At 40.1% G+C, this 22,249-nt stretch overlaps 4 protein-coding genes across 5 annotated transcripts; 2 read left to right on the plus strand and 2 right to left on the minus strand.

Annotated features, from left to right (window-relative positions):
* The first annotated feature begins 524 nt into the window (after nucleotides 1–524).
* tspan10 (tetraspanin 10) lies at nucleotides 525–2,844 on the plus strand. The gene is made up of 3 exons (XM_030736322.1): nucleotides 525–673; nucleotides 770–1,362; nucleotides 1,494–2,844. Exons 1-3 carry the CDS (start codon nucleotides 584–586, stop codon nucleotides 1,792–1,794), a joined length of 984 nt encoding a protein of 327 aa, XP_030592182.1. The 5' UTR covers nucleotides 525–583; the 3' UTR covers nucleotides 1,795–2,844.
* An 869-nt stretch (nucleotides 2,845–3,713) lies between these two features.
* On the minus strand, nucleotides 3,714–5,439 carry pde6ga (phosphodiesterase 6G, cGMP-specific, rod, gamma, paralog a). 2 transcript variants are annotated; one of them, XM_030736385.1, is made up of 4 exons: nucleotides 5,307–5,439; nucleotides 4,362–4,545; nucleotides 4,232–4,272; nucleotides 3,714–4,130 (listed from the first exon to the last, which is right to left on the minus strand). In XM_030736385.1, exons 2-4 carry the CDS (start codon nucleotides 4,514–4,516, stop codon nucleotides 4,054–4,056), a joined length of 273 nt encoding a protein of 90 aa, XP_030592245.1. In that variant the 5' UTR covers nucleotides 4,517–4,545; nucleotides 5,307–5,439; the 3' UTR covers nucleotides 3,714–4,053. The 2 variants fall into 2 exon arrangements, with proteins under 2 accessions (XP_030592245.1, XP_030592246.1); XM_030736386.1 differs by having other exon boundaries at nucleotides 4,362–4,532; nucleotides 5,307–5,365.
* Nucleotides 5,440–9,474: 4,035 nt separating this feature from the next.
* On the plus strand, nucleotides 9,475–14,520 carry ccdc137 (coiled-coil domain containing 137). The gene is made up of 6 exons (XM_030736384.1): nucleotides 9,475–9,650; nucleotides 9,854–9,999; nucleotides 10,112–10,319; nucleotides 11,544–11,626; nucleotides 12,851–12,930; nucleotides 13,033–14,520. Exons 1-6 carry the CDS (start codon nucleotides 9,580–9,582, stop codon nucleotides 13,231–13,233), a joined length of 789 nt encoding a protein of 262 aa, XP_030592244.1. The 5' UTR covers nucleotides 9,475–9,579; the 3' UTR covers nucleotides 13,234–14,520.
* Nucleotides 14,521–16,052: 1,532 nt separating this feature from the next.
* On the minus strand, nucleotides 16,053–22,249 carry LOC115784885 (G-protein coupled receptor family C group 5 member C-like). Its single transcript, XM_030736271.1, has 4 exons — nucleotides 21,879–22,249; nucleotides 19,526–20,529; nucleotides 16,638–16,726; nucleotides 16,053–16,550 (listed from the first exon to the last, which is right to left on the minus strand). The coding sequence occupies exons 2-4, from the start codon at nucleotides 20,499–20,501 to the stop codon at nucleotides 16,446–16,448; spliced, it is 1,170 nt and encodes a 389-aa protein (XP_030592131.1). The 5' UTR covers nucleotides 20,502–20,529; nucleotides 21,879–22,249; the 3' UTR covers nucleotides 16,053–16,445.

Here is a 22,249-nt window from a genome sequence, read left to right on the forward strand (position 1 = left end):
GGACAGATGTACTTTATACACAACATTACATGCTTGCTTGATTGATCGTAATCTGTGTGGCACACGGGCACACAGCCAATCAGGGGGAGGCAGAATTCTGGCGCCTACTTATTTCACTCAGTGACATGCAAATCAATTTATAACTTATAATGTGGAGTTTTTTCTGGATTTTTGGTTGATATCCTGTCTCTTTCTCCATTAAAATGAAACTACCACCAGGATTAGAGACTGTTCATTTCTTTGTAAGTGAACAAACCTACAAATTCAGCAGGAGAGCAAATAATTATTTCTCCTACTGTATGTGAGTCTTGAATCGAGCATAGTTTGTGCTATTCAGATCCCCTTGTGTGTGTGTGTGTGTGTGTGTGTGTGTGTGTGTGTGTCTCCAACATGCTGCGATACCCTTTTAATCCCCTCACTGTGACTCTCACATGATGAAGAAATCCCACGCCTGAGGCTAAACACAGCAATGGTTACACCACCTCAGCTCACATGCTCCTCTGTATTGTAGGAAATGAGTGCTCTGTGTTACATTTTACCTTGTGTCATTCTGACCAGCTAATATCTCCCAGTGTTTGACGAGATGAGGCGATTTTTGCCAATGAAAAGAATAACTTGGCCATGGCTGAGAAGAGACGCTACTCAGAATGAAACCAGCCCACTCTTACCAAAGGTAGGTTTGTTATTAAGTTTGTTTCAGAATAGTGCGTTCCTGTGTGTAGTTACATTTCTGAGTTGGCTTTATTTCTTTGTTTTTGTGTGTCTAAAGACAGGCTCTACAAAAAACAATGCTGAGGAGCTTGGCTTGGTCACTGCTGATTTTCAAGCAGGGACAAATAGTGGACAGGAACACAACAGTCATGAATTTGCAAGGATCCATCCCTATTACAGTTATTCTTTGGGGGACTATTTCCTAAAATACTTTCTGATCCTATGCAATCTGATGTTCACAGTTCTGGGCCTGATGATTCTTGGTCTGGGGATTTGGGGTCTCATCAGCAAGGAATCCTTTGCTCAGGAGAAGATCGGCAGTATCGGCACTGACCCAATGCTCATACTTGTGAGTGTGGGCTTTCTGCTCACTATGCTGTGCCTGACAGGCTGTGTAGGTGCCCTAAGAGAGAACCACTGCTTACTGAAGCTATTCTCAGCCACTGTGTTGGTGCTCATTACAGCCCAAGTCATCATCGCCATTTTGGCCCACACTCTACGAGATCAGATTGGAGTTTACTTGCGGTCAGGTATGTTAGCTGCAATGTCACGCTACCAAGATGACCTGGACCTGAGGTTCATCACAGATGAGATTCAGTCAAATCTGCAGTGCTGTGGGGCGGACAACTACAGAGACTGGGAGTTTAACATGTGAGCAGCTTGGAAATATTTTCTACTTTTTTAAAGTATATCAAAGCCAGTTGGTCATGATGTAGGAATGAGTTGAACAAGTTAATGAGCTGTGAGGTTTTTATTGGATTTTTTCCCCCCCCTTTCTTCAGATATTACAACTGCTCAGCTCCAGGAGTGCTGGCTTGCGGCGTCCCTGCGACGTGCTGTGTAGATCCCTTGGAGAACGGCACAGTGTGGAACTCTCAGTGTGGTGTCGGGGCCCAATTACTGGATGAATTTACTGCTCAGAGTGTGATCTTCCTGGGAGGTTGCCTGGGTGGAATCTCTCGCTGGATCGAGCAGCATGAGGGCCTGTTAGGAACAGTTGTGACCATCATATTTGGGGTCCAGATTCTGATGCTATTTATTACCCTACGACTGATGGAACGCATCAAGCGTCATAAAGCGTAGATGTGACAAGGAGTGATGAATACAGCATTATGCTGATCAATGTTCAGTGAGTTCTGACATTGTTTGTCACAAGTTTAAAGCAACTCAACTTCAGATTGAACTGCAAATGGAAATGAGGCGTGATTTAAAGGAGGAAAGCAAATTCCAACACAAACTATCAAGAGAAAATGTTGAAAATCCCAAGAATTTATTTATTTTTTTTAAGTCTTTTACATAAAAGTAATGTTTTACCTCTTAATTGCAGTTTGGCAATAGCTATACACCTCTGCTGTGCTAAAAAATACCTTCAGTTTTCAAGGACAGCATATAATCACTGGCCACTTCTTTGGGTACACCTGTTCATCTGCTTATAAACACAAATATCTAATCAGCCAATTATATGGCAGCAACTCAACAACTCAGTATGAGAATAGGCAAGAAAGGTGATTTAACCTTTACACACTGTTCAGGTCAAATTTGACCTATAACTACTCATATGGATTTTAGATCCACCAATGTGGGTCAAATCAAGGAACATGGTGGTTTTAGGGAGTCTGTGTGTGTCGTATCTGTGTTTTTCTTTGTGAGACGGTTGCAACACTGTCTGTGTTCCCACCACATATGACCAGGTTCATGCAGCGGCAGGTACATACTGTACTGGTCTTTGAAGGGTCATGAGGGGAATCTCAAAGCAGTGAAATAGATATGGTGCACATGAGAAACAGAGGACATACAGGGGTCAGAGGGTGCCTTAGCACAGATATGATACTCGCTGTGCAAGCACAAGCACCTGCAATGTAAATAAATAATCTGAGCTGAGATCAACAGAGGGGCTTTGGGTTAGAAGATGTAAAGGCACCTGAGCTGCCGTTTCAGTGACTGAGACACTGAAACACATGTAAGGTTTCCTGCCACTGCTTTGAAAGCACAGGTTAGTTTGCCACGAGCAAGTGTTTTTGAATGTTTTGTGTTCTGAGTGTTAATTAATATTGAATTGTTATTGATAATTAGAGATGGTAGTTATGAGTTTTTTTTTTATGATATAGAAGTGAGCACAGTGTTTCCAACAGCTCCAGAATGCTCTTGCTATTTCACCCTTAATAAAATGTATTTAAAGCATTATGGCTGTTCATGCTTTCATGTCTCAGGTGAAAAAGGACATGATATTCTGTTACAGTAGATCTTTTTTCTCCAAAACTCAGTGTTGGAAAACCTAAAAAGATACACTCTCCCTGCTTTCTGAAACTTTATTTTAACCTTTATTTTACCAGGTAAAATGTTTGAGAACCAGTTCTCATTTACAAACATGAACTTAATCATGCATTTATTAATATCAGACGGACTTGTTAAGCATTCTAAATAGATCTGTAGTTCAACATGCAGTAAAGACACTTATTATAAGGGAATTCTAACCGGGACCATATGTAAATATGAACAGTATGTAATGGTCAAGTGACTTTGAATCTGGTATGTTTCTTTCTTCCAAGGGTTCCAACCAGACAGCCAGGTATGCCTAATAAAGTGGCCAGAGAGTGTATTTCACCCTTTTACCTGGGCAAACCCCATAAAACTAAATGACTAACACTGGTTTTGCAACATATTAAACAAGCAATATTTGATTTTGTCACCAGCATTAATAAGCTTTAATATTGCACACACTCACACAGACACTCAAACACATCTTGCTCTCTTTTACACTACACAACTGCTCCAACAACCACTAAATGTACCATAATGATCACAGAGATGGAAGAGCAGTTTTAAGTGACAGGCTTGCCACTTTACAGATCACCAGTGATCACATTTGTTACCCTCTTTCTTTCTTTTTGTTAATAGAGGGAAAATACAGCCTTTAGAATGGGAATTATGCAACATCTCTCACACACAGCGTGGGTTGGTAAAACACCATTAAATAAAAGGACAAAATCAAATCACTGAAATTGCTTTTAAAATTTCAAGATTTATTCAAGAGTTTGATTAAATATAATAAAGACGGCGCTGACAGTTGTGCTGAAACTCCTCTTGGCAGGCAACCAAGCTAACACACGTCTAGCTAAAACCGCAGCCTCGAGCAATGACACAAGAACACATTCAAGTTACAGTGTGTGAACATGGCAGCTTGAGATCATCATCAAATTAGGTTTACCATATAAAATATATAAGAAAAAAAAAAAACAGGATTCACAGACATATAAAGACATATTACATTTTTAGCCAGTATTGGTGAAGGTTGTTGAAATTAAATATCAAAACATTTCTGAGATATAAAAAGAGAACGAGTCAGATGATGCCATACTGAGCAAGTTCATGTAGCTCTAGATGGCTGTATGCTTCCCACGGGCAGATTACAGTGATGTCTAAAACAGAAAAAAACAAATCAAAAGAACAGTAGTGTCATGTGTATGTGTGTAAGTAGGGTTTGGTGGCGTAATGGCCTGACTTATTTTTTTCTACTTACCAGTTCCAAGGCCTTCCATTCCTGGTATCTCCTCTCCAAAACTAGTGAGGAAAGAAAATGTCAAGCTTTAATGAAGGAAATTCGACAAACTTCCATGACTCATGGGAGCTTATCAAAGAGAGAGACGTACCCGATCACTCCTCTTTTGGGCGGCTTGCTCTTGAACTGCCGCGAGTTCCTCTGCTTGAACTTGGGCGCAGACTTGCGTGGGGTGCCAGGGCCCGTGGCTCTGAGGGGAGCTTTGCTGCCGGTCTTTCCTTCGGGTTTGGCCACCTCCATATTCATGCTTCCGTTATTCCGACTGGGAACAGTCACTGTGTCATTTAAAAAATGCAGTGCCTGAAACATTGACTTAGACATCTGACTGCAGTCACAAAATCTTTAAAAAAAAAACAACTGAAGAAATGTGCTCATATCAAGACATGTGCTCGTGTTACTAATCAAACACTGCGATCCCTTCAGGCTTCAAAGCACCTTCATAATCAGATTACTGTGAGGATGTGCTGAAGTGGCTTCTAGATTTACCCTGACAATAGCTTGAAATTTAATTTATATATTTATTTTCCCAGTTAAAAAAAAAGCAAATCAATGCAATTTGTATGTTAGTGTGTGTGTGTATATATATATATATATATATATATATATATATATATATATATATATATATATATATATATATATATAAATCTGCTCTTTATGCCTCCAATAAAATCAACTCTTTCGAATTAATACCTCATTGACAGAGCTATACAGGCCTATGCAATAAAGGAAGCACAGACTGAATTTCTATTCCAATAACATTTCATCCGTCCATAAATTACTGATTAAGTACTTACTATTCTGGACAATAAACTGCTGCCTACATTCCTGGATGAATGCTAAAAAGTTCTAGAAAAGGAAATCCACTTTTCTTTTAAGTATTAAAAATTTGTGAAATTTAAGTCAAAAGGATGAAAATTGATATATAACAATAATAAATTTCCTATGATAAAATCAGCCTCTATGTCCAAAAAGAATCAGAGCATTCAAATCGGTCAGCATCTAAAAAAAATATTATCTAAGCTCATCTACTCACCCCTGTGCTGCTTTGTTGGTAGCTGATTACGAGGGTAGTGTGATAGAGGTCTGGGCTGCTGTTAAATGATAAGCGCAGTCCATTTATACTGTACAGTCTTAGAGAAGATTATGACCCCACCTGCCAATAAACTGATGATTCCCTCATCACTTGTACCTGCGCAGGTCATTCATGAGGGATTGGCCTACTGGCATTTGGGAGGGTGGGGGGGTGGGGGCAGCAGTTTCCTGTTCCTGAGACTGTCCTGAACAGACCTTTGTCCTGAAGAGGCAAGTGCAGATGTTTTTGAACAGGGATTATTTGAGTATTATATCCATAACCTCTCAAATATGTGCAAATAGAAGCACTGAGCTGTGGGTTATTTTTCCACTATCTGCAAATGTTATGTAACACTTGAAGACGAGAACTTACCAGCATGAACAGCGACATTCCCCTTTCATCAGCAGTCTCTCAGATTGAGTTGCATTATGGCTGGTAATCCATCCCGGCCTCCCTCCCTCCCTCTCACAGGTAAACACACACCTGCTCCGTTCATGTGAAGGTTTACTACAGCTGTAATCTGTACTCATCGGGCACATGTATGGACACTCACTCCTCATGTCACCTGTACAAAAAAAAAAATACTGAAAAGATGCCTCAGATCAGGGGGTGTATTTAATACAGCAAACTTTTTTTTAACGGTGACTTATGCAAAAGTCATTTCACACCTCTCAAACCCATGGAGACCTTAGGAGCACATAGGATGGAAACATAAATGTCAAAATGCTGAATGAGCTACAACTAACTATGAAACCAACAGTGATTATATTAATTGTGGATTACTGTTTGTTTATTATATTCTTTACACTAAATGATACCCCTTTTCCCCTTTTTTATTGCTGTATTTTTTATGCCCAGCTGATAAATCAAATTTGATGATCAGCTGTTTGACATTCTAAATTCATGAGGTCAACATACAGTGTGGATTCAATGAGAGTTCAAACATTTATTTCAGATAAAGAAATACGGTGTTTCCTCCTCCCTGTGTTAGGATTACTTAAACATTGTTTACTGGACAGGGCCTATGAGGGGCTGTTAGAGTGTTTCAGTGGTGTGTGAGCATGTTTCAATAATAATGTCCCGAATGGCCCCTCATGTGTATGACTGTTACTCATTTTATATGACTGTTGTCCAAATGATGTGCATGATTTTGCAGATTCCAACCATCAATGCTCAAGAGCCGGGTCTAGATCAGGGGTGGGAAACTAATTTTCCCAAGGGGCCACATTCAACCTTCAAACCGCCTCGGGCACCAAAATGGCTAGAGCCGGCTCTGCTATTAAGCAGCATTATGTGTTTGAAGTTTGAAGAACAACAGCTGATTTCTTCAGTAACTGATGAACTACTTTGCATACTGTATTAGAAATATTGAATACACTCAATCCACACTCAAAAAAAGAAAAAATTGCTCCAAACAGAAAACAAATATTAAGATTTCTGAGGACTGTTTTGTGTTTTGTGTCTTTTAATTTGGTTTCTAAGGGAATATGGATTGTGATATGTACTGTGGGCTCAGTGGGGGCCCACCAACTATTTGCTGCCCTGGGGTCCCCGAGGAGGTTGATCTGGCCATGATGAAGATTGTGGATGAGGAGATGCAATCGTCTCTAAATCTGGTGAATATTAGATTACCAAGGGTTTAGTCTCTCTACACATACTGTATTTCTGTGTTGCTCTTCATGTGGTCTAAGTGTCAGTATTATGAATTTTGAACCTCCTCCATCCCTCCATAGAGCCTGCTGTATCAGTGGCCTGTAAACAGGGTCCCCACAGCAGCCACTGTTCCTCCTGCTGCTCCTTCAAACCCAGTAAGCTCCTGTTCCCACACTGTGGTCTCCCACATATGACTGACCTCTGTGAGTCTCAGCAGAAACATTCAGGCATATTATGATTATTCATCTGCATGTTTCAATCCTCCAGATGTGTTTTGGTCTCACAGATGTCACATGGTCAGTTTCAGTGTTTACGTCTAAAAGAGAGGATTAATTCTGCCACCTGGTGGATAGATGATACTATTGCAGCTTGTCTGATCACCTGTTTTGCGCTTTGTGTGTTTCCAGTGTAACAATGTGTTCAAGCTTCCTGATAGCATGGTCCAGTATGTGCGTCCTGTCAGAGTACTCTAAGTACAACACACAGCTGCACACTCTTTCTGTTATCTCATATCTGTCTCTCTGTATCTGTGCAGGAATGGTGTGTTGGTGTGTGATTTTGCCTCTTCTGCTCCTCCACTCAACACACCCACTGCAAAGTAAGTTTGCTTGACTGCTTTTAGACTTCTTTTTGAGTGGGACTGGCTGATGATCTGCAGGTATTTGTCTGCAGATGCCTGTGTGAATTATTGTAATCAGCCTCCTTTGACGGTGCTTTGATTCAGTTTTACTGTTTTTAAAATACTTTCCTCACAGTTGTACACAGCGGTAACATGTACTCCTACTCTGTGTTTTATTCCTGTAGAGAGAGGAAGCATCATAACCGGCAGGATGAAGACCGGACGTACTTTAAGAAGCTGCCAAATGCCTTCATTTGCTTTTTGAAGGAGCAGAGGCCAAAGGCGATGGCTGAATTCAGTATAAATGAGAGTGCAACTGTGAATGCAGTCGTGGGAGAGAGTTTAAGTGTGTAACTCGGCATAGATTTATGCATCTGTTAATGTGTTTTGCTCATGTTTGTGCATGTGTACTAGCTGTCCTGTAGTGCATGTCTACATCACTGATGAAACACCGTCACTGCACAGTTTGTGTCGGCTCATTAAAAGTCTGTGTTTGTTTTTAGGACAAAAAGAGAAGAAGAATCCGAGGTTCCACCTGCACCACAGGTAAGAGAAGATTTCTGGGACTCACAGTGATTTGTTGGGCAGTTTGAGTGCTATTGAACATTCAAATTAAAACAAGACACAAACCTTCAGGTGAAGATCTGTTGCACAGGATTAATTTATCAGAGTTACCAGCCTCAGAAACCGCAAGTTAACGACACTCCAGATAAGAGCCCACCTAAATGCTTCACAGAGGTCAAGTAGCTCAAACAGCTCAACATCTAAACCTAACTGAGATGGTTTGGGATGAGCTGGACCGCAGAGTGAAGGCAAAGCAGCCAACAAGTGCTCGGCACCTCTGGGAACTCCTTCAAGACTGTTGGAAAACCGTTTCAGGTGAATACCTCACAAAGCTGATTGAGAGAACGCCGAGTGTGCAAAGCTGTAATCAAAGCAAAAGGTGCCGACTTTGAAGAATCTAAAACATATTTTGGTTTGTTTAACACCTTTAAGATTATTACATGATTCCTGATGTGTTCCTTCATAGTCTGGATGACGTCAGTATTAATTTACAATGTAGGAAAAAAAATGAAGACATTGAATAAGTAGGTGTGTCCAAACTTTTGATTGGTACTGTACATACATATACAAATCTAAATTTTGAACAACAATATGTGTGCCATTTTAAAAGTGAACAACCTATGATAATGTCTGGGTACTCTTATCTCTCTTTCACCTCTTTTTTGCTCACTCACCTCCTTGGGAACACCTCTCCTGGCATAGGTCCCAGGAGGGGACCTTCAACTCACCAAACTGGGCAGTAGACTGCTAGTGGAAGTCTAGATGGCGAACCAAACAGTAATCTCTCGTGAAATGAGTAACTTGTAATCCAAAACTGATGTGACGACGCCCTCTAGCGGTGGCAGGAAGCGCAAGCGTCTCTTGAACCAATGAAGTTGGCCTCCAGACCAAAGATCGTCTCACATTTCATGTGTATCCCTCTCGGATAAAATCATTGTACCTTTCAATAAAATGTATTTTTTTCTCACTTTTTTCATAGACAGTACATACTTTATGCAATTAACTTATTTATACACTGGCATTAAAGCAAGAGTTTTACTTTTAAAGTTCTCACCAATGTTCGAGCTTCCACTTTAGGTCTTTTGAGAAGCCAAAGTTGTAAAAAGCTCAGTGTATTTATATTTTCCCACGACTCTGTGAGTTGATAAATAAGCGTGGAATTACTACCATTAATACCATTGTTGCATTAGTGTGTAACAGTGGTAAATGCATACCTGGTAAATGCCACTCAACCTGTGAGTCCTGTTCAGGACCCAAAAAAGCTACAGAGTGAGTGCTCTATCCTTCACTCCTAGCTTCAGATTGAGCTTCAGTAGAAGGCTGAGGGCGCTGCTCCACGTGTGTTGTGTTGTGTTGTTTTGTGTTGCTTTGCTTTGCAGTCAAATAAAGCGTTGTAGCATGGGGAAGAATAAGAAGAACAAAGTACCCGATTCGGGGAAACAGGAGGGAAAAACCGGACAACGCCCAAGGTAACGTGTGGAAGCTAATGTGTAATAGAAAAGCTGCTAGTTAAGCTAGTTAGCAGCAGCAGCTAGCTGTTACTGGCTCTCCAGGTCAAGCTGCGAACTGTCAGATTAAATCAGACAGAGTTTTAAGCAAAGACGTGTGCCTGAAAAAAAAAAAAAAAGTATTCCTTTTTTTCTGGATCCTGTCTGTATTGTCTAACCTTCAGTAATACGAAGCTCCAAAGAGGTGATAAACCCAAGAAAGCCAAACAAGTGGACCATCTTCAACACATCCCCTTCAAACTACAAGAAATAATGAAGGCCAAGGACAGAATGAAAACGGGGTCCCTAAAAGCCAAAAAGCCGAAAGAGGGTGAGCGGGTGGGGGTGTTGTTTACTTTTTTTTTTTTTAATACATTATAGAGTCGTGACTTTGTGTCTAACTAATGATGACGTTATTGTCTCTTTACCCATCTTCCCTGAAGATAAGCCAGAGTATTCTCAGGATGGAGACATACCTATCCCACATTTCAAGAGGGGCAAACTGGAAAGCGAGAAAGCTTACGTGCAGCGGATGGAGCGTGAGACCAAACACATCATGTTCCTCTCCAAGAACCAAGTAGACAGACAGCCTGAGATGGATACAGACAAACAAGAGAGGCCTGCGCACAGTAGATCTGACAGAAAGAAGGAGTGAGTACAGTTTAAATTAAAACCAAAGCCTTATAATGGTGTTTATGGCACAGATGCTCTTTGCTTATCCTGATATATAACTGGGATTCTTTGCAGGTTTTTGGGTACTGATATTTTTTCTTTGCATGCCATAGATCAAATAACAGTGAAGTATTATCGTAAATAAATATGCATACTCTAATCCACTGCTGTGCAAAAGCGGTAGAGCTATCCCACATATATTTTTTAAAAATATTTAAAAATATATTTCTAACTTTTAAAGATTTTCTTGTAATTTTTAGTGGCCTTGAGCAGTAGTTCTCCAGGGCCAAAGACAACAGTTTGACAAACATGAAATAATAATTTTGTATCAAAAAGGTGATTCCTGAAGAGCTGTTAGCTGGAAACCTCTCTGAGCAAGGTGTGCAGTGTGTCCTTAAAAAAATATGAGGAAACTGGATGAGTGGAGAACAAACAAGTGGCAGGCCTAAAAGAAAACATCTGCAGCAGATGAACAGGATCTGAAAGTCATGTCCATAAGAAATAGGCAAAAATCCAGCAGAGACCTGATGCAAGACCTGTGAGATGTATCTGGGCCTTCAGTCAATCGATCTATTGGTCAATGAAGCCTCATCAGAAATAGTCTCGATCGAGGGATGGCTGTTATGTAGCCATTCTTCTGAAAGGGAAACTGAGAGAAAAGGCGGAGGTATGCCAAATGCACACGAGCTAGACTGAAAACCAGCGACAACCAGTCTTATGGAGTGATGAATCCAAATCAGGAGACACACTGAGTGTCTACAAACACAGTGGGGACTGTCAGGGTTTGGGGCTGCATTTTCATCTGCTGGTGTTGGGATCTTGTCTAAATTGATGGAATTGTAAATGTAGAAAAAGATCAGAATCTGATCTGCCATGCACTAACATCTAAAAAGAGTCTTCATTTTTCATCATGGCAGTTATCCCTAACACAGTGCCAATATAGTAAAAGCATACCGTCCGGACCTCAACATCACTGAAGCAGTGTGAGAGAGTGAGTTCAAGCTGTGTTGAAGAATAAAGATGGTCTTACCATATTTTGACTTTTGCTCTCATTTAGAATTACATAAACAGTTTTTGTGTTATAAACTTAATATATATATTTATATTTGCACATGTTTCACCTTTGCCCCGTTTTCCTATCAAAATGAGGGGTCACTCAAGACTTTTGTGAAGTACTGTATGTTTGTGATTTTCTATTTGCAGGTATGGTAAACTGAAGTTACAGAAGCTACAGCAGAAAAAGCTGAACAGACAAGAGGACAAGCTGGAAGAAGAGATGTTTGTAGGTAAGAAATGAAGGTTTTATAAGGAACATCTGCAAGTATGTGAATACACTGGACCGCGTTTTGGTGGATTTGTGTTCATTGGGAGGCTCTTTGTACTTTCAATGTGTTTGGTATTACCAGCAAGAGGCTGCATTAACCAGATTTCCTTTTCATTGACCAAGTTTCTTTTAAGAGTGTCTGAAGCGTGGTTCACGAAACACTGCTGTCAAGATCAGTGCTCAAAGCCAAGCATCAGGGGGGCTTGTCTCTTCTGTAACATACCACCAAACATTGCATGTTTTATTGGTCACATACGGGTGCAGAACCAGCAAGCAAGTTCTTGCAGGACTGCTCTGAGGAATGTTCAGATCTCCGGCTGAAGCGCCACTGTGAATCTCAGGTTCGGCTTTCAGAATAACATGAACAAAAAGCTTGTCTGTTTTAGGCAGAGACATAAAACCAAATGACACAAAAACAAATCACCTGAGTCATTGACTTTAAAGTAAACACTCAATTCAAGTTCATAATATCATGCTTTCCTGTTAAGCCACAATGGGTGCAGTGTTGAACGCCTTCTAACTGCTGTCATAAATAGTGACCACATGGTTATGGATGTTTACTCATCTTTTCTGTCTGTGGCTTCATAAATGTACACTCTTTTTCATCACATACATCCATTTGACAGATGGATGGTAGGACCAAAATTTGGCATAAACAACATGAAAGTTGAATCCATCCTACCTTGTATTAACAATGCAGCCTGGTGGTGGTGCTCTGATATTGTGGGGGATATTTTCTTGGCACACTTGAGTACCACTTAGTACCAACTGAGTATCATTTAAATATCCCAGCTTACCTGAGTGTAATTGCTGACCATGTCCATCTCTTTGTGTACCATCTTCTAATGGCTGCTTCCAACAGGATAACGTGCCATGTCTCAAAGTTCAGATGATCTCAAACTGATTTTTGTTTTGAACATGAAAATTAGTTTCTGTATTCAAATGGCCTCCACGGTCACCAGATCTCAAACCAAGCGCGCCTTTGGGATGTGGCAGAACAGGAGATTCTCATCACAGCTGTGCAGTCAACAAAGCTGCAGCAACTGTGTGATGCTGTCAGGTTAACATGAACCAAAATCTAGCTGTGCAATGAAGAATTAAAGGAGTGATGACAGCAAAAGGGAGTCCTCGTAGGGCTACACCAGAGTGGCAAGAAGATTTTCATATGATGGTTTTTGTTTTGTAGATGATGTTCCCTTTGGTGAAGTTACAATGGCTCCTCCATCTTTAAATGTCAAACCCAGGAAAGCTCAGGTCAAATCTCAGGTAATCACGCCACGCAGCGATCGCAATATCTCATGGCTGCTGATGTTTGAGTAAAAGCCTAACTCTTTGTTTGTTTGGTTTTTTTTTTCTTTCATTGTCCAGAAAGCATCAAAGGAGCTGCTTCTGAACTCTCTTCTTGGCCACGCTGCAACCTCCACAGCAAAGCCGTCCATGGCCCGACAGAGAATCATGGAAGAGGAGCGGGAACGAGCAGTGGAGGCCTATCGTCAGCTTAAGAAACAGAAACAGCAGCGGCACGAGGCTAGGACCGCCAATATGCAAAAACTCAAGAACCTTCATTGACGTCGCCTGTCGCTCGGCTCAGCCACAGTCAGTGTCGGGGGGCAGCAGCACTGAGCAGTGATCTGCAGAAACTGGCTAAATAATCATCAGTAGACTGATGTGCCAGGTGGAGAGCTAACCACAATAAAGATGACTGTCAAGGGAAACCTTTTGCATCTATAGGCCACTGTCGGGGGCTGCTGTAGCTCAAGAGGAGACTGTAATTCTAGGACCGTAATGAACTTGGGCAACATACTGCTCCCCCACCCAGACTGTCAAAAAGGGGGAAAAAAAACAGCCTGTCTGAGTAGTATTCAAATGTGTGAGCGTTGTGAATGTAGCTTGTTATGGGAAGATTGGAAGGGCGTTGTACTTCCCTTTTACTGTATGATGCATACTAAACAACATTCACCTGACACTTTTATAATGATGCCATATTTAAAAGAATGAATGGCCTTTGATATGCCTTAATAAAAACACAAACCTGTTGCCTCAGTTTGATGGAAAATGCATCGATGTGATGCATTTCCAGCGGCAGGTTGTCTTTTGTATTTACAGTCGTTTCAGATTTGCATGTTCAGGTAAACAAATACTGGGAGCATCACTTGTGATAGACAGTAAAATCATTGTTTCCAAGAAGAGATAAACTTTCGCTTGTTTTTTAATGGTCCCACTAGATGGCAGGCCTCCTGTACAAAGCCTATTTCATGGATGGCCCTCAGAGAGCATGCTGATTAAAAATATATTATTGGTGGTGCATTGTGCCATATTATATATCTAAAATTATTATGTAGAATAATTTATGTTGAGAGAAGCCACAAGGCTTAAATAAGCCTTATTAGATGTTTTGGATTATTTCACATGATCCTCAACAGATGTTTGCCATTTGTTTTCATATTCCCAATATTTCCAGAGCGTTTGGATAAATCTGAAATTTTCATCAACGTTGCTTCAGCGCTGATGTTCAGAATCAGCAGTTAAGAAAGCAAATCTCCCCACGAGACCTATTTAGCTGTTCTTGCATTTTGAATTCCATCGCAGCTGCTGTTTTCAGGGTCTAGATTTAACCTTGAACTTATTCAAAAAGAATAAACACACAAAAATGCAATTTGTTTTTATGTGTACCTCTGCGATAGCCCAAATCTTGGAATAAATGACATCACCTTTTTAAGTGTGCAACACTTATTAGAGCCTGGCACGGCTATTTATATCCGTAATCCTTGAAAGGCTTTACCCTCATGAACAAGGCCTTTGTTGAAATATTGGCACTTGAGGCGAACTGTACACATTAAAATCTTTGTTCAACAACTTTATCATTCTAAGCATCCTGAATCTAAGAAAAGAGCAAAAAAGGTAACATTGGTAATGTACTGCAATAGTGATCAGCTGGATAATATGACCAGATCATGTCAATACTGAATTCCAGTTATCTAGTCCGCGGGTCCAGTCACTTCTATTTAATCAGCTTGACTGGTAAAGCCCTCAGTCCATGTTTGTCCTCTGATGGTTGTCACAGTGACAAGGAAATGTATTAAGTGGGGACAGCTGCTGGTGATTGGAGGCGCTGACTCCCTTGAGCTGAGCACATTCACCACTGGTCATGTTCCACCTGTGTGCAAGGCAGCTGTTCACATTATCAGGAATTTAACAGTTGCTGCTGTTTTTTTTTTTTTTTTGGTTCTTCTTAGTTTAATTTACTGACCAGGAGTTAATATGTAATACCCCCCCCCCCCCCCCCCCCCAAAAAAAAATAAATAAAAATAAATAAATAAAAAATGTATTTGTATTGTGAAATCTCTCTTCTGGAAACTGATACATTGCCAATTGTTCCCTGTATGAACTGGTTACTCAACCATCCAAAGGTCCTCTGGGAAGGCTGAAATGTTGTCCATTAATCGAAGCTAACCAGACCGTAGATAGTTTCATTGGAAATATTCTGCTACATGCTCAGTTTACTTCCAGATCCAGTGTTTCCTTTTGGATAGTATGCAAGAGTTTTTTCTTTTCTTTCTTTTTTTTTTAAGTAGATGTTTTGCATCAGATCAAAAGGTTGTCATTACACAAGAAAATCTTATTTGCTTATGTAGTCTGTTGTTCAGTCCAATTTCCTGCTAGTGAGCAATTTTTTCAATCAAGTGCTCATGGCTGCTGAGAGAGACAGTTCAGCCTGCTGCTAGGCAGCCACAGTGGTGTGTGTGTGTGTGTGTGTCAGATAAATTACATGTAAACAGTTTTTCTTATCCATGGAGAAAAGACAGAGTACCTCTTGTGAGTCAAAGCAGTTGTAATTGTCAGTACTCACAGCAGTATTTAAAAAAGATAAATATGTTAAAATGTGCTCATTATTTATAAACAAGAATGTACGTTATTCGAATTCATCGATGGGATTTTACTATTTGGGTCTAGCACTGTTACAACAGCATCAGTCTGAGTACAGTAGTTTCCTGTGCGGAAGCAAAACCTAAATGTCACAGACCCGGCGCCAAGTGCAACATCGGGCTTATTAGGCAAACATATGTAAATACTCGGAGCAATAAACTTGGAAATCCTAGTGACACTTCCTCTTTTACTATCCTGTATCTCTCCTTGTAAGCAAGTATGTCATATGATGGTGATTGACATATATATACACACATAGACACACACTTAGGCTTGTCCACTGCCTTCAGCTCTTGGATCCTGATCCTTTTCTATATTTTCTCCTTCATAAACCTACAGTTAGTCAGTTGTGATCCACTTTGGGAAGTTTAAACAACAACAAAAAGGCAGAATGATTTTTTGTCTTTCTTGTAGCTACAGGGTAAATTTATTACATTTCCATTATAAAGATATGTCACATCTTTTTTTGAATTAATATTTATAAAGGTGATCAAAGCAGAACTGAAACAGAAGAGCTGAGGTGTGCATTTCCAATATGAAAAACTTCTATTTGGCTATATATATATATATATATATATAGCCTCTGTAATCTATCAATGGCAACAGTGACGTTAGAGTCATTAAAAATCTTCTATTTATGACGTGTGGCCTTGGCGAACAGAGCAAACAGCACACAAGCATGAATGGAAACAAAGCAGTCATACACTGGACATTCACTCTGCTATTACTTAAGAGAAAGAGATATAAAACATCTGATCCTTGAGCTCTGAGGAGGAAAAACCCAGTGCAGATTTACTTAATTGCTGTAACAACCACATGATGTTGTAAGTAGCAGTACAACTCAGGCTGCTATCTCATGATAGTCCTGAAGATGTTAAGGAATCCACAGAACAGGATAGGGAACTGCGATTCCCCACAGGGAGGGGTGTGGCTCGAGGCATCATGGAGTCTTGGTCGTTCTGTGAAAACACACATAGTGATTATTTCACATGTAATCTGATGGAAAGGGGACATTTTGTGGTCAAAAATAGCATTTTCACACTCACCTTTGTCAAACCTTTGGCAATCAAGGCTATCTCAGTGGGCTGGTATACGCAACTTCGTAACATACCATTGTACGCCCCATATGGAGACACTGGATTTGTGATATAGAAAGGTGGGGGAGAATCAGAAAAAAAGGTAATTTTACTATTTATTATTGAATATATTTGTTGTTCTTGTACAGTACTGTGCAAAAGTCTGGAGCTACCCCTCATTTCTTTATATTTATTTTGCTTCCAAAGAGCCAGACTTTCTTGTAATTGTTAAGTGGTCCTGAGCTTGAGTTGCAGGCTTTCTGAAGGTCTTTTAAAGTTTTCTTTGGCTGCTTTTTCACTCATATTCATTTCAGTCGTTGTACCTGACCATTTTAAGAAGAAAGTTTTGTTGTTGTTGTTTGTATTTTTTTGTTTGCTTGTTATGTCACTTAACACTTAAGTCTGAATCGAAACTATTTTTGGGCAATTGTTTCTTTGGGCACTTTGTTCCTAGCAACCTGTCACAAAAACACATAATTTGCTCCCATTTCTTTAGTTGAATCTCCAAAAGTACCAAAGATAACACAATTTGACAAACATGAAATTGAATTTTGCACTAACAAGGTGATTCCCGAAGAACTATTAGCTGGAAGTTTGTCATATCTCACGACGGTGTGGAGTGTGTCCTTAAAAATTTTGAGGAAATTGGACAAGTGGAGGATAAAAGAACTGGCTGGCCTTAAAACTACCTGCAGCAGATGACCAATATCTGAAAGTCACGTTCTTAAGAAATAGGAAAAAATCTAGCAAAGAACTGACACAAGACCTGAGAGATGCATCTGGATCTTCAGTTGATCCATTTACTGTTCACTGAAGCCTCATCAGAAATGGCCTCAGTGGAAGGGTGGCTATCAAGACCCATCTTTCAGAAAGACAGGGAGAAAAGGCTGAGGTATGCCAAATTACACAAGAACTGGACTGAAAACCAGCTGCAACAGGTCTTATAGATGATGAATCCAAATTTTAAATGTTTGGTTCAATATGTCATCAATATGTATGGAGGACGTCATGGCAACAGTGGTTGTCTACAGGCATCTGTAAAACACAGTGGAGTCTGTTATGGTTTGTGGCTGCATTTCAGCCAGTGGTGTTTTAAATTCAGAAAAGTACTGTCAGGTTTTGAACCACCATGTCATGTCATCTAGAAAGCTTATGATTAGCTAAGGCTTCATGTTTCACTGTGGAAATGATACTGAGCACACTACCAATGCAGTAAAAGCATCCCTTGATAGATGAAACACATGGATTTTCCACTGCTGAAAATATAAGTCACTATATGGCGTCATCACCTAATTTGCATAACTGGTCATTTGCATGTAGATGCAATCAAGGGGATGGGAGTGGAGGGAACGGGTAGACAGGCTGTTTAAGTGAGGTCCAGGGTTTGGAGGGTGGAGTCAAAGTGAGGTCTGGGCGATGCTAAAGCGTACGAAGTGATGCAGTAAGAAGGCTTTATGTACACAAAACACGGCGACAGCGGAGGATTTCAGGTTTATGGTCTATCTCCAAAATTTGCCAATGTCACCAGAAAAAGTTGCTAAATTTGTCACGAGTCATTTTTTGGAAAAAAAGTCGCTACTAAGTTGACAACAGTGAGGCCAACTGAGGTCCAGTTGTTTTTCTGGGTTTGTTTCCCGCTGTTGGCATTAACCTTGTGACAGAATTCATTTTGGAGCACCACAGGAATGCTTTTTAAAATTATTATATTAAAATAGGGGAAATTTACGGGGAAATAATAATACGGGAGGACAGCGGGAGAGAGGGGTAAAATATGGGAGTTTCCCAGCCAAAACGGGAGACTTGACAGGTATGCTCCAAACAGGTACCACTGTAGAGCACAGCTGGCAGAACACTGTCAGAAGGCAAGAAGGCAGAAGTAAATCCAAATAAACTTCAAGAAATCTGGAGAACTATTTATGAAGAGTATTTAACAAAATTACAAGAAAGCTGCCTAAGAGAGTTCAGGCCATGCAAAATATTGACTTTCAAGTTTGGTAGAATTGTGCAAACTGTGTTTTCGGCTTACGTACTGTCTTGTCAGGTATGTTTGCACGTGCTTCAATAAACTGCTGCATCTAGTTCCCATTTTCTTAGCAAAATATAAAGACATGAGGGGCAGGCTCAAGACTCTTGCAGATTACTGTAGCTCAGACTTAGCATGGGCTCAACATCAAAACTGGTATTAAAATCTGAAATTGCACATCTTTAATAAATCTGCCATTTAAAATTGTGCAGTGAGGCAAATCAATATATTCAGCATTTCTTGGGGAAAATCAGGCACCATACACAACCCGGATATTTTCTAACAAAAGAAGCACATGGTGTGTAGTGTGGGTTACATACTCTAAATGATACTATTGTAATGTATCCACAGTATCCGTACTGGCTGATATCAGATGGGGTTCTCCATTGTAAACGGCTAAACCTGTTCATTTATTTCAGTATTTAATGTGAAGTGATAATGTAAGACTTGCAAGCAATAGACTTTGGATTGCATTGCAGTGATTGTTATGCCAAAGTAAGTGACTGATCTACTTGTGTTATATAATTTCACCAAAGGGCAAAAATTTCACAACATAAATAAGATTTTTGATTTATTTTGCAATCATTTACTTTTGCACAAGAGCCAGTACGGGCACATAAATGGTTTTCATTAGCCACATTGTTGCATCATTTAATATACCACACCTGTGCTTGGTTGTCAATTTGGAATAATCCAAATGTGTGTTTCAATGAAATGTAGACAATTCCTGCTGATTAATTAATTATTGATTCTGCTTATTGATTCAGCACCCACCTAAACAGTATGAAACGGTCACTGTCAAATTAATGGTAGACCATAATGTGCTATGCTGTACCTGGAGGCTCATCCATGGAAAAGGCTTTATTTTCTATGTAGACGTTCTGCTGGGTTAGGTCTGGCTCCTTAAGTATGTTGTCATAAACCAGGCTTGTGGCAGGATAGACTTCTTCTCCATCATGGGATTGTTCCTTGTTTGGGTCCTCCTCAGTCAATAAACAGATTTCTGGAATTGCATAGAAGAAGAGGAATACCCAGGCATTTGATACCACTGCTATAGCCAGAGTTGGATCATCCCAGCTGGGATTCCCAACTGCTTGGTTCCCGTAGATGTACATGACAATCCAAGCTATCCAAAGAGCCAAAGTGAAGAGCCCTGTGACCAGGATAAAAGCTCCATCTCGGCGCCACTCCTTTTGCTTGTGTGTTAGTGAGAGAACAGCTGTTAGCACCACAGCTAGCAGCAGAACCATTACATATATGAGGGCCATCACAAAGTCCCAGTTGACAATGCTGCAGGCCAGGTCAGGAACGATGATTCCTCTGTTTGGGTTCCTGACCATTGTGATGATAAGCCACTCAGTATTGATGATGACTTCAACAAGCCAGAGACCAAGGGCTCCCAGCCACAACATCCAGCTCCTGGGCCCCCGGCCTCTTCTTTGCAGCAGGGCAAGCCACAGCCCGTGCATCACCAGGCAGGCCAGACAGCCTGAAAAGAGTACTCCAAACAGGTACCTCCGAGCAGCACAGCTGGTAGAATACTGCCCCACAATGAAGGCAAAACTAAGTCCAAACAGACCCAGTGTGAACACTAAAATGCTGGCCTGCAGGGCCACCATACCCTTTCTTTTCTTGTCTGTCACAAATGGTAAGCTGGCCATCAGAATGACAAACAGGACAAAGGAAGTCACTACACCAGCAGCAGCGAGAGCTTCCACTACGACCCCCCAAACTTTTGTCAGATCACACAGATTATAATAAATGGAGCTGATGTCGGAACCACATCCATTTGGAACATTAGTTGGGTCCATTGCTTCACTGCAGATTTTAGGTTAACTTCTGTAACAAAAAACAAACAAACAAACAAAAAAAATGTGATCATTTCAGCATGCATGTAAATATTGCAGTTACAGACTTCATTAGCTGCACCCCTGACTATTCAAAAGTTGTTCTCTTGTATATGCATGTGTTTTGTTGTTATGGTTGAATATCAACCAACACAGTGGATGCTTGTGTATCATCCCATATACTGCCACCTGTTAGCCAATCATGGGAGGTTGTTTTTATTTTTGTTATTTGAATTTAATTAGCAGGATCAGGATTAGTCAATGCTAGCAGTAGTGACAGTGGATCTGGGGATGCACTATCATGTTCTGTTGTTGGTTTGTTAAATACATATTTCTCTGGTTTAAAAGTCAAACACATGGAGTGCAGCTGAGTGGACATGTTTGTAACTCCATGAAAAATAGGTTCATAAACTAAATTTCAATTGCATTTTTTTGTTTGTTTGTTTGTTTGTTTTGTTTTTCATGTCTAAAGAGGAATGAAAACACTCAGGAAAAATTTTTTTGACTGAGTTTCTCATAATTCATGCATGAAAGGGTTAAAATATTACTATGTCTGCAATATGAATGAACAGTACCGTGCATATACAATTGTGCCATTCAACTGGAGTTTCAACATGAACCTGATCTCATTTTTCTTTTGTGGAGTCTTAATGTGCCATACTAATTACTGTAAATTCAAACATTCATTCAGGTCTCTGAAGAATCCAGGAATTATGTACTATAACCGTGGCTGTAATTATAAAATGGAATCATTCTACAGTGACCTGTAGTCACAGTTCACTCTAGCCTCCAAAGACCACCTAATTAGGAAAAGCATAATTTCAGCATTTTACCACGAGACATAATGAGTATTTCTACCCAGCATCCCTGTTACATACATTGGTCTCATTCAGCAATTACATTTATTTTAATTGTAGAATGAATTTGTAGGGATACATTTTCAAACCAATTATTATTCAATGTCAACTTGATTATTGTTTATTTTTCCTGTTCTGAATGTACCTTTAATATAAGTAAAAAGGAGACTAGATTAAAAAAATTATTGTTTTTATAAGAACTGTCTAACTGTGAAGTTTTGAGGTAAAGGTGTCTGTGTGGGATGAGAACATTGTCCTGCTGCTCAGGCTCAATAACTATGTGAAACCCACTGAACCAGAAAACAGGACATGCTTTTCAAAGGACAGCACATTATTTACGATAATTTCACGGTAGTAAAAAACGGCAAATTTAAATTTAAAAAAATGATGATGATGATGATGATGATGATGGTATAAATAATATGAGGTAAAGGATAAGCAGAGTCAATGCAGGTTACTGTACTGTATATTAGGAATCTCTTACCTGGACTCCAGTGAGAGCAGCTCCGCTCACCTCTCCAACAGGTAACTCAGGTAGATTTAACTGACCTCCGAAAAGAAACTTGCCTTGTAGGAAAGATGTATTTTATTATTAGTGGTAATAGTTTTATCTCTAGTTTTACTAGGGTCCTTGATGATTCGATCAATTTCCGCGTGTCAAGTGATCACGGATCCACGATTTCTCTCTCTCTCTCTGTCTTTTTTTTTTTTTTTTCGGGCGGGATCATAAACAGACCTCCACTCGTCACTCCTCTGATAATCACGCCTCTTATTGTGGAAGTTGTTTCTGTTTTTGTTTTTGTAAATGTTCTCTAAAAACTCCGCTCAAACCACTCTGCCTCTTAACCAGCGTCC

The sequence above is a fragment of the Archocentrus centrarchus genome, chromosome 8 (assembly GCF_007364275.1).
Source record: "Archocentrus centrarchus isolate MPI-CPG fArcCen1 chromosome 8, fArcCen1, whole genome shotgun sequence".
NCBI lineage: Eukaryota > Metazoa > Chordata > Actinopteri > Cichliformes > Cichlidae > Archocentrus > Archocentrus centrarchus.